Here is a 15,159-nt window from a genome sequence, read left to right as displayed (position 1 = left end):
AATGTTTACGTAAACTTATTCGATCTTTATTTATATTAAAATCGTTAACGCTAACGTTGTAATTGCTTCAATTTACAAAAATCGTGAATTACAGAATGTGCATGTCAGCTATTAATTAAAATATTTCACAATCACAAATACTGTGAATAGAAAGAATAAAAGTAAACTGGAATTTCAAATTTGGTGTATAACTTAACTACTAATTAATACACTGTATATCTTTCCTCCAATTAAACTAATTTTAATGACATGTTGCGTCCAAAAATATTTTTTTACATATTTTAAGGAAAAGAACGTAGTTATGCAATAATGTATATTCTCAAATATTCTTATTCTTTTTAAATTGTCATGTGAAAAAAATCAGGGACTGAAACGATTATGAGAAACTAACATTATATTTGTCTTGATTATGATTTAAAATTAATTTTTAGATCTCTTTCTAAATTTTTTTATAAAATTGTGGATGGTAATTTAATATGTAGTTATTTATAATTTTAAAAGTATTTATTATCATAAATGTCTCTTCTGAGCCAGCTTTCCAAGAACCAAAAGAAGGAAATTTTCTTTTTATATGTATTTTCTTCCTTTTTTATATAATATTTGAATTATTTAAACCGGAACAAAATTACAATAAAGAACTATAACCAAAATGTTTGATAGAATAGTTATATGAATCCGGCTAGAATCGATATTCTCACTGAATTTGGCTTTCTATAATTGTTCTTTGAAATTTGAAACTATTTCGAGCACCTGAATCGATTATATGAGTTTTTAACGCCTGAAAATAATATCTTTTTTAGAGCCTATAAATAATATTTTGCCTAAAATTTCGTATTTCAAAATACGCTTAAAATTTTAACGAAATTCATCCTTTGTGATCGTATTTATACATGTGTATGTATTACAAGTAAATTAACATACAGTAAGTAAATTAATATACATACATATTTCTTTCTCTGCTTATATCGCAAAAAGATTAAATTACTTTTACGCAATCATTTATGAATTTTATAATATATTCAACTTAAAAAGTTAAGCTGTGTAATACAGACTGCAAAGGGCTCGGTCTTACAAACATGATAAAAAATGTGTGTACACATTAGAATTCAAATTTATAGTCCAGAGAATTCGAGAGACTACTTGACGATTACAAGACAAAAGTCTTCTCTTATTTACATTGTTGATTAATATCTTTAGTTTATCAGCTTATTATTGTAAACAAATTGTATCTATTGTATCTAATAATTATACATTACGTCTGGATTGCACAATTCATTTGTAAAATGTATACACGTATCTTTATAGCTTTGATACACCTATCTCGTTATCAAAAGAATGCATACTGACAAGTACGCTAAAGACTCTATAACGGTTCATTCATAGATAGCGAGTAGTAAATAGAAATTAAAATAAGATTCGTCGTTGCTTTGGTATCGTCTCACGAAGGCGATATTGAATATAATAGATATGTATCTTAAACTGCAATTAAATCTTGAATAAAATATAGAATTAAAGTGCAATCCTTTACAAACAATTATAGAGTCTTTACTGCAGTTAACAATAAACACATCAATGTTATGCTGATAAATTTCGAACATTTTGTCTCCTGGTTTTCAGGTAACAGGTCAAATTAATGACCTGATTTGTAACCCTTTTTATGCGCATGTTTCAAGAAGCAAGAAAATGTATAAAAACAATTTTGGCAAATATACTTCTTTGGAAATCTTGCAAAATTGCTTCTTATGACTATTATCATTATCAAACAGTATTTTTATACTAATTTGTAATATTATTGTTATACTTTATTTATTATTAATAACATAAATAATAAGTAATATCTCTGAAATATTTAATTGCATGAAATATCTATAATTGAGACAATAAATAAATTGAAACTAGAATACTTGCACATAAAAAGGACTTGATGCTTGTACGTTAACACCATCTTTTTCAAAATTCATATCAATTATCATTCATTTCTATGACTATTTTATTCATACCACATTCAGTTTATTTCCATAGGTATCATTTGATTCATTAGTCGACTTTTACGACACTGTAGATCTTTCGCACGAACCAGAAACAGGCAAAGAAGCCAATTGATCCTATTTAATACATAAAATATGCAATAATTTTTTATTTAAAAATATTAACATTTTATTATTGTAGAAGAAATAAATACATTACCTGTTAAAACGAAGAATAAGTAAACCATAATACAAGTATAACCAAAGTAAAGGAACGTAGATGTAGCATCTTCTATTTCCAACTTAGTCATGAAAAAATGTATGCAATAGATTAATAAATAGAACGCGGTAAATCCAGATGTTAGGAAACTACGCCACCACCAATGATAATCCTAAAACAAAAAAGATAATTCAAATATATGTATCTTGAGAAATGTTTTGTTTATTTTATTAATAAAAGGCCATTCATTTACCTCCGCACAAAGATGGAAATAGCAAAGTAAAATCGTCGTTTCTGAACATGTAATTACGAGTATAACAAATACCAAAAAGAGAAATCCAAACATGTAATACACCTGACTTGACCTGAAACAGATTAATTAAAGTTTAGATATCTTGTATATTAAAAAATAAAAGCTTTCCTATTTATAAATACAATATTAGAATTAGTAGTAAGTGGAAGTAATTAGAATAAATAAAACTGATCAGTAGAATTAATAATACTTATAACTTATATTATCTATATTATTAAGGCTACTAGGTTTCTAAAATGTGATATTTACCATAAAGAATTAAGTATAAAGAATAGTTGTATAAATATACAGCCGAAAGGTAGAACTCCACCCATTATTACACCAGGTATTGGTTGAGTATAAAAACTTTGTTCTGGTATTTGTCTAGGAATTTGATTGGTTCTAACAGGATGCTCCAAAGACTAAAATAAAATTCGTTACTAATAAATTTCTTCTTTGAAATCTCATCTTTTGTCAATAGAATTTCTATAGAACAACGCTACTGCTTCTATATATATAAAAGAACATTCAACACTATTTTTGTTGATAAAAGAAGTCTTTACCCTTTTCCGGAATCCGAAATAAGCACCAATAAATGTTAATGGAAGAGATACTCCAAACCAAAGTGCTAGAAGAGCAATAAGGGTGCTGAATGGCACTGCAGCTGAACTTTCATTTGCCCAAAAAATTAAATTCATTATAAAGAATAAACTGAATACAATTCTGTAAATAAAAATACATTTTTATAAAATTCGTCTTCATACTCACGATATTTCACATATAAAGTAAATATGTAATTACATAAATTATTAAAAGGACCAAAGGATAAACTGTTATTAACTTTGATTTTCAAATTGTATAGCTTTATAGACTAGTTGTATTTATCACACATATGTACATATATATTTATTAAATAAATCGTATTACCCAGGACTCAACATAGATGTAAGTACAACGTTCGATTTCCATTTTTCACCGCCGAAGCTTTTATATATTCTAGCAGATACGTAACCAGCAGTAGCTCCAAGACAAACATATAAAACCATGGCACAAGTCATTAAAGCTCCTCTGTTTGCTGGAGATAAAAATCCTAAACATGCAAATGCTGTGGAATGCAAAATGAAACTTTATTTTTTTTACTGTTTATATATCAAGTAAATACACTTATGCATGTAGATTTAGAAACTTACCAAGTGTTACAAGTGTCATATAAAACACTTGAACACCAGACCCGAGTAAAACTGATAATAACATTCCTTTGCGAGGAGGTCGAAATACATCACCGTGAACTAATTTCCAGCCAAATTCTTCATGTGCGTCTTCTCCTGATTCTATCTGGAAGGAAGCCTGCGTTATTGAAACACAGACAAGGGAACATCACAGCTTTATGATATAAAACAAAATCAAACATCGTGTCATATATTCTTGTTAATTAATGAAATAATACTGCCGTATTAGTAACTTTAAAGAAAATGAGATTATTTGAATAATATATAAGTAAATAAAAATGGAATACATATTAAATTTTCGATTAAAATAAAATAAAACTTTCTAACTCAAATAAAATAAAACAAAAGTTAACAAATAGCATTTCATTAATGTACCTGATTGTATCTAGCAATATCTTTGTGCAATGTTCGGAGCAATATCATAGCCACCATTCCAGAAAGGAACAAAACAATTATTAATGAATTAAGAATACTAAACCACTGGATATTTGTATGTGGCATAGATTCTAAAATATAATCCCATCTAGATGACCATTTGATTGTACTGTTTTCCTAAAATTAAAAATATAATCGTATTTTTTGTTTAAAAACTATACTATCAAGCTATAGGTATCAAGGTATATCAAGGATTAATTTGTTATTGCAAATGCTTACAATATATGTCACAGAGTATGTGTAAGTAATATCGAAGGATTTCTTAATAGAAAGTGGTATATCTAATGCTTCTTTGTAGTCACAACTAACACCATCACTATGTTTAATGCTACGCGGAACCACTTTAACAGCTATTAAAGAAAATAAACATAAATTTCATTAAAAATTAGCATTGCAAGTTTAACAACATATAAATGAAATTTCAGTCCTTACATATTATACGTCCTCCATTTTCTTTAAATGCAGATCCCCATTCTTCTTTAACTCCGCTATGATACGTAATCGTAAGGTCTACATGATTATATAGGTAATAACTGTTTTCTCTTTTGTTATTTGCATCCTAATAAAGAACAAATTGATTAATTTCACGTAGGGCGTATTTTCTGTAAGTTTGAGGAATTTTTTAAATCTACTATTAATGAACATCGGTTCTTGATTCAGAAATAATAATACTTTAAATTTACATTGACAGTACAGTCCTGTTGAGATCTTGAATCTCGTAAGAAGCATCCCATAGGAAATCCAGTACTACAATATTGTCTTTCATCCTCTAACTGATAACACCATGTAACAGGCATATTATCTATAAAAAAGAAAAAAAAAAATAGAAACTTATTAACATGGTGATATGAACAATAATAAAGGTTTTCCAGATTCAACTTGTTTTATCACTAAGATATTACCAACTATCCAATGATGCTGATATTTAAATGCCATTCCTTTCCTCAAAAATTCCAATTTCTTTTCTGATTCTTTATTTCCAACTTCATATGATCTTTTACACACAACATCACAATTAACATTTTTCATGAACTCTAGCTGAAAATTTACATAATTTATATCTTTTATTATACGTATGTATATTATACATAAGCTAGGGAGCCAACTTTTTTATATCATAAAATTTTTGTAACTTTTTTATGTTGCTCATTTGCATTGATGTTACTACATACAAATTGTATTTGACTCATAGATGCAGAAAGAACAGGTTTTGTATGTCACTATTCTAGCAAATGAACAATATATTAAGTCATTGTTCCAAAGAAAAATGAAAGATAGAAAATAACCATTGTCATAATTTTTCAGGGACTTCCAATAGTCTGACAAAAAAATGTTTCCGATGAGAGTTAATTACTTTTCAATTTGCTATAAACTGTAATTTAAAAAAATTCCAAAAAGTTCTTTTTACAATAAAGAATCAAGGTCGTATTGAATTTTTAATACGACACTATTTTTAACTTTATAATGTCATAGCTGATGTTAAGATGAATTTAACAATTCCCTATAGCATGACATAATATTTTGTGGACAGATGATGTGCATACAAGCTGTATACACATTTTTAAAAAAATTTTAAATAATGTATACAAGCTTAAGCAAGATAGAACGAAGATTTTATGATATATATAATATATATCATAAATATAATATACATCATAATATATAATATAGGTCCACATTAATCAATTCAGTATTCGCTAAATGTTGATGTTATCCAAATATCGACATAATCCGAAAATATTAATTATAAACAGCATAACAGGTAGGAATTCTCATGTTGTGTCCTTAGAGATAAATTAAAATACAATGAACGTTATGATCTGAAACAACCATGAAAATTAATTGTTCGGGTAGTTTCAAAACTTAAAACAGATAAGAACGATTTCGAGTATTAAAATCGACCCCCGGTAAACCGTGCGAAACTTCGAGAATGTTTGATTACTCAAGATAACTTCATTTTGACAAGGTGATAAAAATACGGTGATATATGTACTTAAGAGTGGAAAGTATAAAATCAGTTTTAGAAATTTTGTAAGTCTTACTCAAAAATCCGATGAACTCAGTTTCTTGAATAGGCTCGTAAATTTCACTTCTTGCTATCCCACTGACATTCGCGTATACGGACACAACATTTATTTTCCACATTGAATTTGTTAAATGTATAAAATATACAAAAATAAATATAATTGAATATAAAAAATGATTCGAAGGTTTCGTTTTTATCATACCTTGTAAGGAGAAGGCCTTATACGCTCTCCAAAAACAACCTGTCCCAAGTTTTCAACAGGACTTTGAGTTTCATCGGAAGGACAAAAATCAAAGCTAAAAAAAGAATTCTTGATATAACAATTCAAACTTCTACAAGATTAGAAGATGTTATCAATTATATATGTGTTTCTTATGAAAACTTACTGATGATATTCATATGGTATTACATATTTCTCAGTGTTTAGACGATTTACATATAGTTTAATCTCAGACTGAAAGAAATAAATATTATCTAATAAAACACAATAAATTATAGATTACATAGATTATATTTATGTAATACATTAATTATTATACTTACGTGATGTATAATTATTATTATATTGTAATTATAAATAATTTATAATCATTATTTTTTGTTATTTTTTAATTGTGGGAGCTTTTGATTAAATTTTTATGAATTTTTTGTGATTATGACATTTATAATGAAGTTAATAAATACAAATTTGAAAATTTAGAAATACTTAAATTTAGAAAATACATATGTAATTATTATGCTTTCAAACACAACATATTTGAACAGCTGACGTTTCGTCATAAATCGTACAAAATGTAAAGTACCTACATGTTCGTGTAAGGTCGATTTATGAACATTCCAATTAGATTGAGCAAGCAATTAAATATTTTTTCAAAACCTTTCGTGCCTCAATTTTGCTGTTATGAGTCATATGTCACGAAAGGCCACATCGAAACACATTTACAATTATTAAAACTTACTTCTTAATTAAAATAATGCGTAAAATAAGAAATACATTAGACTGTACGATCAAAATGTAATGATTATTATAATTGACAAATATGAAGGATATTGGAGAAAAAGGAGAAAAAAAAAATGATAAACTAAATACACATGATCATAACCAATTCTTAAAATAGTCAAAAATAATCTTTATACGCACTTTACACGTTTCAGAGGTTTCTCCGGCCTTGCAATAATTTACCGGTGCTAGACCCGGTAAATAAAAAGTCGATGAATGGTGAATTAGACATACAACGAACAGTAACCACAGTAAAATTATTCTCGCCATTGTGTATTGTTGTTCGTCCTTACTAACTACTTGCCTAGTGCAAGTATATGTCAATTGCTACGTGAAAAACATCGGACTCTACACAACCATGATACTGTCATTGATAACGAATTGTAGACAGATTGGTTACCTCTACGCGTAGTAATCTCGCTTTTCATACTATCAAACACTTAATTGCCAATTGTAAATTCTGATTTCGAATCATACAAACAAATATCAATTAAAATTTATTTTTCGAATTTTTAAACTTACTGATATTGAGAATTTATTATACAGGCTGTCACAATGGTCATGGTACAATTACCAAGGGAGCAATTATATTTAAAAACATAAATTGGAAATATAGAATAAAATTTGTTTATATAACTGGAACTAGAACTAGAAATTAGGAGAATGATCGACAGGATATCTCTATAATACGAAAACAGGGAAAATTAATTGAAGATATAGAACAAAATTTTTTCATAAAATTCATTGTTTTTGAGAAAGTTAAATTTAAAATATTATCAGATATAGGTGTACTGAAACAGTTCTTAGCTAAACATGTTCAAATATTATTTTCTTCAAAATGAGAGCTTAAACGAGAAAATGTTATTCTACATTTTTTATTTATTTTCACATATAAAAGAATCTCTTGTTAATTGTTTACTTATTTCAGTTTGTATTTAGTCGGTATTAGCGAAGTTCACATACGTATAGAAACAAATTCGATTTTCTAAAAAAAAAAAAAAAAAAAAAAAACCAGTATGAAAACGTTTTATTGCATATTTTCGATTTATTTTTCACACAGAGTCACCCTCTTATTATACATACTTTACAAGTTTATGAAAAAGACTGAAGTCAAATAACTAAAATTGAAAAAGTCTATAAATTGTATAATTACTTTTATATCAATTAATAAATTTGAATAGTATATAATTATATAAAACATTTTTTGAAGAAAAAAATAAAGCTTTAGCGATTTAAAAATACAATGTTCCAATAACCATGAGTAAGGGAGCGAATCTACGTGAAAAAGTTAATTGAAATTATAAAATACAATCTTTTCATACGATGTTTGCTGTTTTTTTTGATAAAATCGAATTTGAAAAATTATTTTGCATATATAAATTTGGCTAATTATCGATGAGTAAATTATCAGTAGGAGGTTATTCTACACGTGAAAATAAGTAAAGAGTACAGATTAAAATTCACGCGTGATAAAATTTGTCTATTTAAGCCATTTAAGGTTTTGATTTTAAAAAAATAGAGTTTGAATATTTTTATTTAAGAATGGGCCTGATATATACGTATTTGATAAATTTTCAAATTTAATTTTCTTAAAAACGAAGCGTCTTATGAGAAAATTTTATTTTACATTTAGGGCTTGTGTTTACATGCGGAATAATTTCCTGCCGTCTATTCACTCCTGTTTAGTTCAAAACTAGCTAACTAGTTCAAGTATACGTGATAAATTTTCAAACTGTTTTTTTGCAAATGAAATTTTATATAAAGAAATTTTATTCAACATTTTCAGCTTTTTTTTCACACAGAGTCGTCCCTTTGTCGATTTCTCCACTGTATAATGCTTGATATTGCCTTATTTTATTGTTGCTATTATTGCATAAATGGCCTAAAAAGATTTACTTTTATCAACATTGGAAATCCCACACTTGGATTTTATTTTATTGAAAAAGTTAGTAAATAACATGTTTGCAATATCTTTTGATAAAACATAAGATAATTTCATCACTGTGAAGTTATTTCATTTCATTCTTTTATAATTATACATTTCCTATAAGTATATTACATTGTCATACATTACTTATGGAAGACTTACAAGTCGATGTTTTACTCTATGATTGTTAATGATAGGGAACGAAGATAGAAACGAATTCGTTTAAAATACAAAATGCGATTAAAATTTTTGTTCAACAATCTTTACAGAGATAATAACCATAAAAATTGTACATCTAAGTTAAAAAGTATTCAACAATTAATTTACTCACAGGCCATTAGTCGATACAGTATCATATAATTAGACATTCACGTATTTTTTAAACAAGAGACCAGTTAATTTAAAAAGACGCGCTTGTCGTCCTTGTTATTCTACAAAATGTGAACTGATTTAAGTAATTCCTCAGGAATGTTTCCACATACAAATAATATGCAGCAGCTGATTATTTTTAGTGGTTTTTGTGCTAAAGTTTTAGCATATTTTCCTTTTTTTAATCATTTTTAGTGTCACAGACTCCGTACAATGTATCACATGAAAATGATAAATAATTATTGAAATGTTCAATTACATGATAGATAAACGATACGATGTTCAGTCTCGCAAATGTTCATGATATAAATGCCGGAAAACAACCTCTTTTGCCTCTTTGTTATAATTTATTCAGTTCAATGTTGTTTATTTTCCGAGCAATCAAATGAATTTTTAGTCTATCTCGGACATCTAGCTCGTATTATGCAACGGTAACGCCAACCGTTTGAAGGTAGCCTCTCACGTGGTTTGCATTAGGTTCTGGAATTTGGTCAAGAATACTAAGTAATTGTCTTGGTGACAATCTTGCTAATCCTTGTGCTAAATGTAAACGTACGTCGCCAATAGCTATTTATTAAAGAAAAATAAAATTTATTAAATTGATTAAATCTTTAACAGTTATTTATTAAAATATATTAAACAAATAATATGTAAGTATTTTATTAAAGCTAATATATTAAGATAAAAATATTCTTGTATTAATACCTTCTAGAGGATCTTTTGGAGGATTTTTTCCACAGAGCAGTTGACTATATCCTACTTGATACCCAGGCGTATCTTCAGTTTCTGGGAATATATTATCTTCGGATAATGTAGTCTGATCCTGTGGTAATTCGAAAAATTCTACTAACGTTGCTAATAAACGGGGATAATATGTATTATATGGTTTTTCTAGTATCATTGGGCAATCAATTAGTAAATTTGACATTCCCACAGCAGTTACTTTTCGTTCGATATCACCTGATATTTTTTGCATATCTGCTATTAATACGCGTTCTACAACCATACCAAACATTCTGCAAATAGGATATATATTATTTATGTATCGTGAATATTGATTAACTTTAATTATATATTTATTTTTTAAATTTTTAATGGAAAAGAAACTTACCGAGCTTGTATTTGATCTATAATTGTAACCAAATTATTTGAGCCATATCTAATGATATAGTACGCAAAAAATACGATTAGGCCCTTTACAAATTTTGTCGTTTTCGAAGATGAAAGTCTTTGGAACAATAGTACAAAAATTTGTTTCATATATGGTTCTAATACATTCCTAAAAATATTATGCTATTATTAATATAGATGATAAAGTGACAATAAAAATAATCTAGTGAGAAAACTTACGGTGCAAAATATTCAATAATACTTTGTAATAATAGGAAACCTTCGTGATCATTAGCCTTTGAAGCAATCAATTTTTGGAATACACCTAATAAACCATTTGTCTTATCTTGTGCTACGATATGATGTGCACCATGGCTAATGAAAGCTCTTAATAATCGATTTAATGGATGAATATTAGCTTGGCGTTCAAATAAAACGGATGATAATAGACAAGGGAACAAAGCCAAATATGCGTCTGGCATATCCTGCGTCGTTCGTAGTTCCAGAAGTAAAGCAAGGATTTGAAAAACGTACGGTAGAAATTCTGAATGGAAAAGCATTGATTAGAAAAGATAGGGAATAGAATTATGTCAAATGAAATATTTTACCTAAAACATCTTGTTGTAAGATTTCTTGAAAAATTGGAAACAGTGCTTCTTCAAATGACGATACTGCAACTTTGTGTGTTTTACAAACGATTCTAAAATTATATTACATATATATGTTTTAATTTTTTTGTTTCTAATGTCTCCTCGTTTGCATTCCATTTTATTCTTATTATATAATTTATATTACTTACTTAATTGATAAAGCAAATGTTTCGAAGAGATAATGGTTAAAATTGGGACGACTTGGATTTTTAGATACAATAGAAAGTTTTTCTGTAAGTTTTGGGAGAAGATCTGCTAAGAATGGTACTATCACTTCTTGTAGAACACCGAAGCTTCTCATAATAGCTTTCATTACATATTCGTTTTCTTCTGAGCCAGGTGTATTTAAACATGCAAATAGACCCTTTAATAAATCCGACGTCAATGATGATAAATCATTTGCTTTAACTCTATAAATAAAATTTAGCAATTTAGAAAATATGCACATCGAAATAATGATATTAAAATAAATCATAAGTAATATATTTAGAGCTATTTTTCATGAGAAAAGCAGTCTGCATGTATACTTTTTTCAATACCCTTTTTTATAAAAGTCAGTAGGTTTTCATTTGACGAATGTCAATGTATATTCTTACATAAAAATTTTTATTATGACATGAAGGCCATAATGTCGACGAGAAAAAACTTTAATTCACTGACATTTTTTGTTGTATATGATCAGGTCGAATACCTGCTTTTTCGATCTTCTAAAATTTTTTTAACTATAGCCCAACATTTATAGTTTTTTTTATTTCGATAATTCAAAATTTACAGACCAATAGCTTTTTTATGAAAAATATCTCTGAAAATTTATTCAAAAGCGATATTACTTATGATTTAATGTAATATTATTGGTAAATAAAACATCGATTTTCTTACAAAGGTGTATTATCGGGTCCTTTCATTGCGAGTATTTTTTCAATCGTGCAAGCAGCATATGTATGAACAACGATATTTGAAGCACTTAAATGCCTAATTAGTTGTGGTAAACTGCCAATTATCATTTCTCTTGGTAATATTGATCTGAATGTCATTATAAATTTAATTGCATCAGCTTTAAGTACAGAAAATTCATTCACTGAAAGCAATATTCAAATTTTTTAATGCTTTAAGAGATTTATGGAATAAATTTAATTTTAGTAAATTTAATGACCGTATGTACCATTTGGTTTGACTAACTCTGGTTCAATATGTTGCATTGCAAATTGAGGTAATGAAACAAGCTCGCTGCTCTGCGTAACACCATGTTTTTGTGTTTGAGCTTTGCTTGCACTACTGGTGACTAGATAAATTGCAGCATCCTTACTGCGCCAATTTTCAACTGGTTTATCAGCATAATTTTGTAACATCACCTAACAATTACCAAAAAAATGCAATGATATGTATAAGTCAATTTTGTTCGCATGCTCTTGTTTACTTACCTGTATATAGGCACCAAAAATTTCCATTATTTTCGCTTCAAAATATTTAGAAAGTACTTTAACTAAATCACAGGCAGCACGTCTTCGTGTATCGACATCGCTACCCTCAATATCTCGCCTGATATATTCCTCAGGATTATCCTCAAATAATTCATTATCCGACTCTATTAAATATATTAAATGTTCTTTTTATATAAAGTAAAAGACACATAAAGAATATACTTTTAATATAAGATGAATAGTAATTACCTCTAAATTCCATATTAGGTATTATAACCTTTTCACAAATATTGCTCAAAGTGGTTGGATCCTCGAACAAGTTTCTATACTGAGCACGGTCAGCTACTGTTGCTAAAAATTGCAAGGCATTCGAAACTAGCTGCAAGAATATAAAAAATTAGATCAATTTCAATATGTATACTATATATAAAATTTACCTACAGTATCGTATTTTGGTTGTTGCCCAGTCGATGTTAGTAAATTCCATACAGCAGTTACAAATTCAGGTAAGTATGGTTGAAACTCTTCATCATATTTCTGAGCATAAAGACCAATATTGTCACAAACTTGCGACTTTAACTGTTCAATTACTCCTGGTTCTTCTTCGTCCTATACATAGGTCAAACATTGTAACATACACATATTACTAGAAGTAAAAATATAATAACAAATTTATATATAACATTACAGTAGATTGTAGAGAGGGAACATTTGTGTTCAACAAAATATGAAAATTCCTCATCCATACAGCCATATTGTCTTCAAAAAATTCTGGTAAATCCTAAAAATAAAGGATATATAGTTTTAGTAAAGAAGTTTGATACTTTATATTGATTATATTGTCTATGTCTTTTACTCACTTGGAAATTAAGAGAGTAGAACACCTTGGATAAAATTACCAAAGAGCTATATATAACTTTCAATGCATCTATATTGTTTGAATGTACTTGCATTAGATTCATTGTAGCCTAAAATTAAATTCAAGGGAATAATTAATAAAGAATAATTAGTGGAGAAACTATGAAATAAAATTCTTACAACAAATAGATCTGTCAAAGGTTTAGCAAATCTATCCAATACAAATTTTATCTCAGTCCATAGGCTCTGACTTTTGAATTCATATCTATATCTTTTAAATAACGAATGTGCTGTATGTAAGACACCATTGATAACATGAAAATCTCCTGTATTGAATTTGTCAACCATTTGGTCGATAAGCTCTGGCCATTTATTTGGGAAATCATACTTTCCAACTATTGAAACAGCATCAGATAACTGTTTTTGAACAGAATCAGGAGAGTGCAGCATTAGATTAACAATTAATTTTTTTATAGCATCCCTATCTTGTGCATGTATACGATCTACAGAATCTTCTCCCTAGGTACAAATAAATTATGTTATAATTAATGATTAATTTATTAGAAAAATGTTATAATAAAAGTTATATAAATAATGTAAATAATTACCACTTTCCAATTACGTTTTACATAATTTTTAAATGCAACTGCACCAGCGATTCTTATAGTTATATTGATTTCAGACTTATCCACAAGATGTAAAAGAAGTAATGGATAATTTTGATTTATTTCAACTGATTCTAAAAATTTTTCGGCTAAAGCATGAGAAACAAATAATTCATGAATTTAACAAAATATGTGTATATATATATATATATATATATATATATTCTTTTTTTTTATTTATACATAAGAAATATAATTATAGAAGTTATTTCTCTGTAGGGAATTCATAAAAAAATTAAAACAGAAGACCAAAATTACACTTTAAATATTATAAACTACGTATTTTGTTGATCTTAATTAGGTTGAAAACATAATATTTTATCAACACAAGTTATGTTATTTAATAAAAAATGGGAAATCGAAAGTATAGGACGTCTTTTGATGTCTTTCTGGAAATTCAATCGATACATATCTATATTTAAAACGATTTTATTAGTATTAAGTTATCTCTGTTTTTTAAATAGTGGAAAGAAAATAGAGTAAAGTACTTGTTGATATCCACATGCCAAATTTCCTCTAATAGCAGACGAATCAAATTGCAAATGATGATCAAAGTAATTAAACAAAAAATTTAAATATGAACTATTTTTACAAATAAAAATGTACACGTGTTCGGCATTATATAAAATATTTTCAATTAAGAACTTCTGGTTAATAGAGAGGTTATATTCACCTGGCCGTCTAACATTTACATCGGGACTAAGTGTATGCTTTAAATATTCACTAAGTGTAAGCAAGTTGTCATCAGTGAGTTCCATAATGGCTTGTTGTAAAAATTCTGTATACTCTCAATTCGAAAAAATATGAAATCCTCAGAAAAATATCTTGAAACAACGCAATACACCGGCTTTTGATAAATTCAATTTTCTAACCAATGATCGTTGCCTGTTCGCGTTAGCGCTTTCTACAATGGTTTACGCGGGAAAAGTTTTTGTTGAAACCAAGTCGGATAATATATTTTATCTTATTTGTGTATACTATGATAGTAAC

At 27.6% G+C, this 15,159-nt stretch overlaps 3 protein-coding genes across 5 annotated transcripts in view; 1 reads left to right on the top strand and 2 right to left on the bottom strand.

Moving 5' to 3' along the window:
• LOC132909574 (mediator of RNA polymerase II transcription subunit 4) overlaps positions 1-15,159 on the top strand; it is a 105,186-nt gene that overhangs the window by 57,386 nt on the left and 32,641 nt on the right. The window lies entirely within an intron of this gene.
• Positions 5-7,541, bottom strand: LOC132909537 (transmembrane 9 superfamily member 2). Of its 2 annotated transcripts, none has more exons than XM_060964424.1 (15): positions 7,311-7,541; positions 6,556-6,623; positions 6,372-6,465; positions 5,046-5,181; positions 4,827-4,945; positions 4,576-4,702; positions 4,363-4,493; positions 4,084-4,260; positions 3,670-3,826; positions 3,407-3,584; positions 3,043-3,202; positions 2,750-2,901; positions 2,441-2,552; positions 2,188-2,359; positions 5-2,105 (listed from the first exon to the last, which is right to left on the bottom strand). In XM_060964424.1, the coding sequence occupies exons 1-15, from the start codon at positions 7,437-7,439 to the stop codon at positions 2,038-2,040; spliced, it is 1,980 nt and encodes a 659-aa protein (XP_060820407.1). In that variant the 5' UTR covers positions 7,440-7,541; the 3' UTR covers positions 5-2,037. The 2 variants fall into 2 exon arrangements, with proteins under 2 accessions (XP_060820407.1, XP_060820408.1); XM_060964425.1 differs by having other exon boundaries at positions 3,670-3,814; positions 7,311-7,540.
• Positions 8,520-15,069, bottom strand: LOC132909524 (exportin-2). Of its 2 annotated transcripts, XR_009658549.1 has the most exons (17): positions 14,843-15,069; positions 14,113-14,258; positions 13,685-14,023; positions 13,507-13,614; positions 13,335-13,427; positions 13,088-13,255; positions 12,896-13,025; positions 12,647-12,810; positions 12,388-12,577; positions 12,105-12,303; positions 11,375-11,635; positions 11,184-11,275; positions 10,816-11,119; positions 10,577-10,744; positions 10,171-10,481; positions 9,428-10,032; positions 9,007-9,051 (listed from the first exon to the last, which is right to left on the bottom strand). XR_009658549.1 is itself a non-coding variant. In XM_060964401.1 (16 exons), the coding sequence occupies exons 1-16, from the start codon at positions 14,925-14,927 to the stop codon at positions 9,887-9,889; spliced, it is 2,904 nt and encodes a 967-aa protein (XP_060820384.1). In that variant the 5' UTR covers positions 14,928-15,069; the 3' UTR covers positions 8,520-9,886. The 2 variants fall into 2 exon arrangements, 1 of the variants encoding a protein (XP_060820384.1); XM_060964401.1 differs by having other exon boundaries at positions 8,520-10,032.

Source organism: Bombus pascuorum, chromosome 8, assembly GCF_905332965.1.
Source record: "Bombus pascuorum chromosome 8, iyBomPasc1.1, whole genome shotgun sequence".
Lineage (NCBI taxonomy): Eukaryota > Metazoa > Arthropoda > Insecta > Hymenoptera > Apidae > Bombus > Bombus pascuorum.
The sequence above is the reverse complement of the archived record's forward strand: the minus strand, read 5'-3'. Positions and strand labels throughout refer to the sequence as shown.

Excerpts from the sequence above, each read along its gene's own strand:
- LOC132909537 (XM_060964424.1), bottom strand. The coding sequence starts at position 7,439 with ATGGCGAGAATAATTTTACTGTGGTTACTGTTCGTTGTATGTCTAATT. Across the intron at positions 4,703-4,826 it reads AACAGGACTGTACTGTCAAT|GATGCAAATAACAAAAGAGA; the intron begins GTAAATTTAAAG and ends GTTCTTTATTAG. Across the intron at positions 4,261-4,362 it reads CATACTCTGTGACATATATT|GAAAACAGTACAATCAAATG; the intron begins GTAAGCATTTGC and ends TTTTAATTTTAG.
- LOC132909524 (XM_060964401.1), bottom strand. The coding sequence starts at position 14,927 with ATGGAACTCACTGATGACAACTTGCTTACACTTAGTGAATATTTAAAG. Across the intron at positions 13,428-13,506 it reads TCTACTCTCTTAATTTCCAA|GATTTACCAGAATTTTTTGA; the intron begins GTGAGTAAAAGA and ends CTTTATTTTTAG. Across the intron at positions 11,636-12,104 it reads GGACCCGATAATACACCTTT|AGTTAAAGCAAATGATTTAT; the intron begins GTAAGAAAATCG and ends TTTTATTTATAG.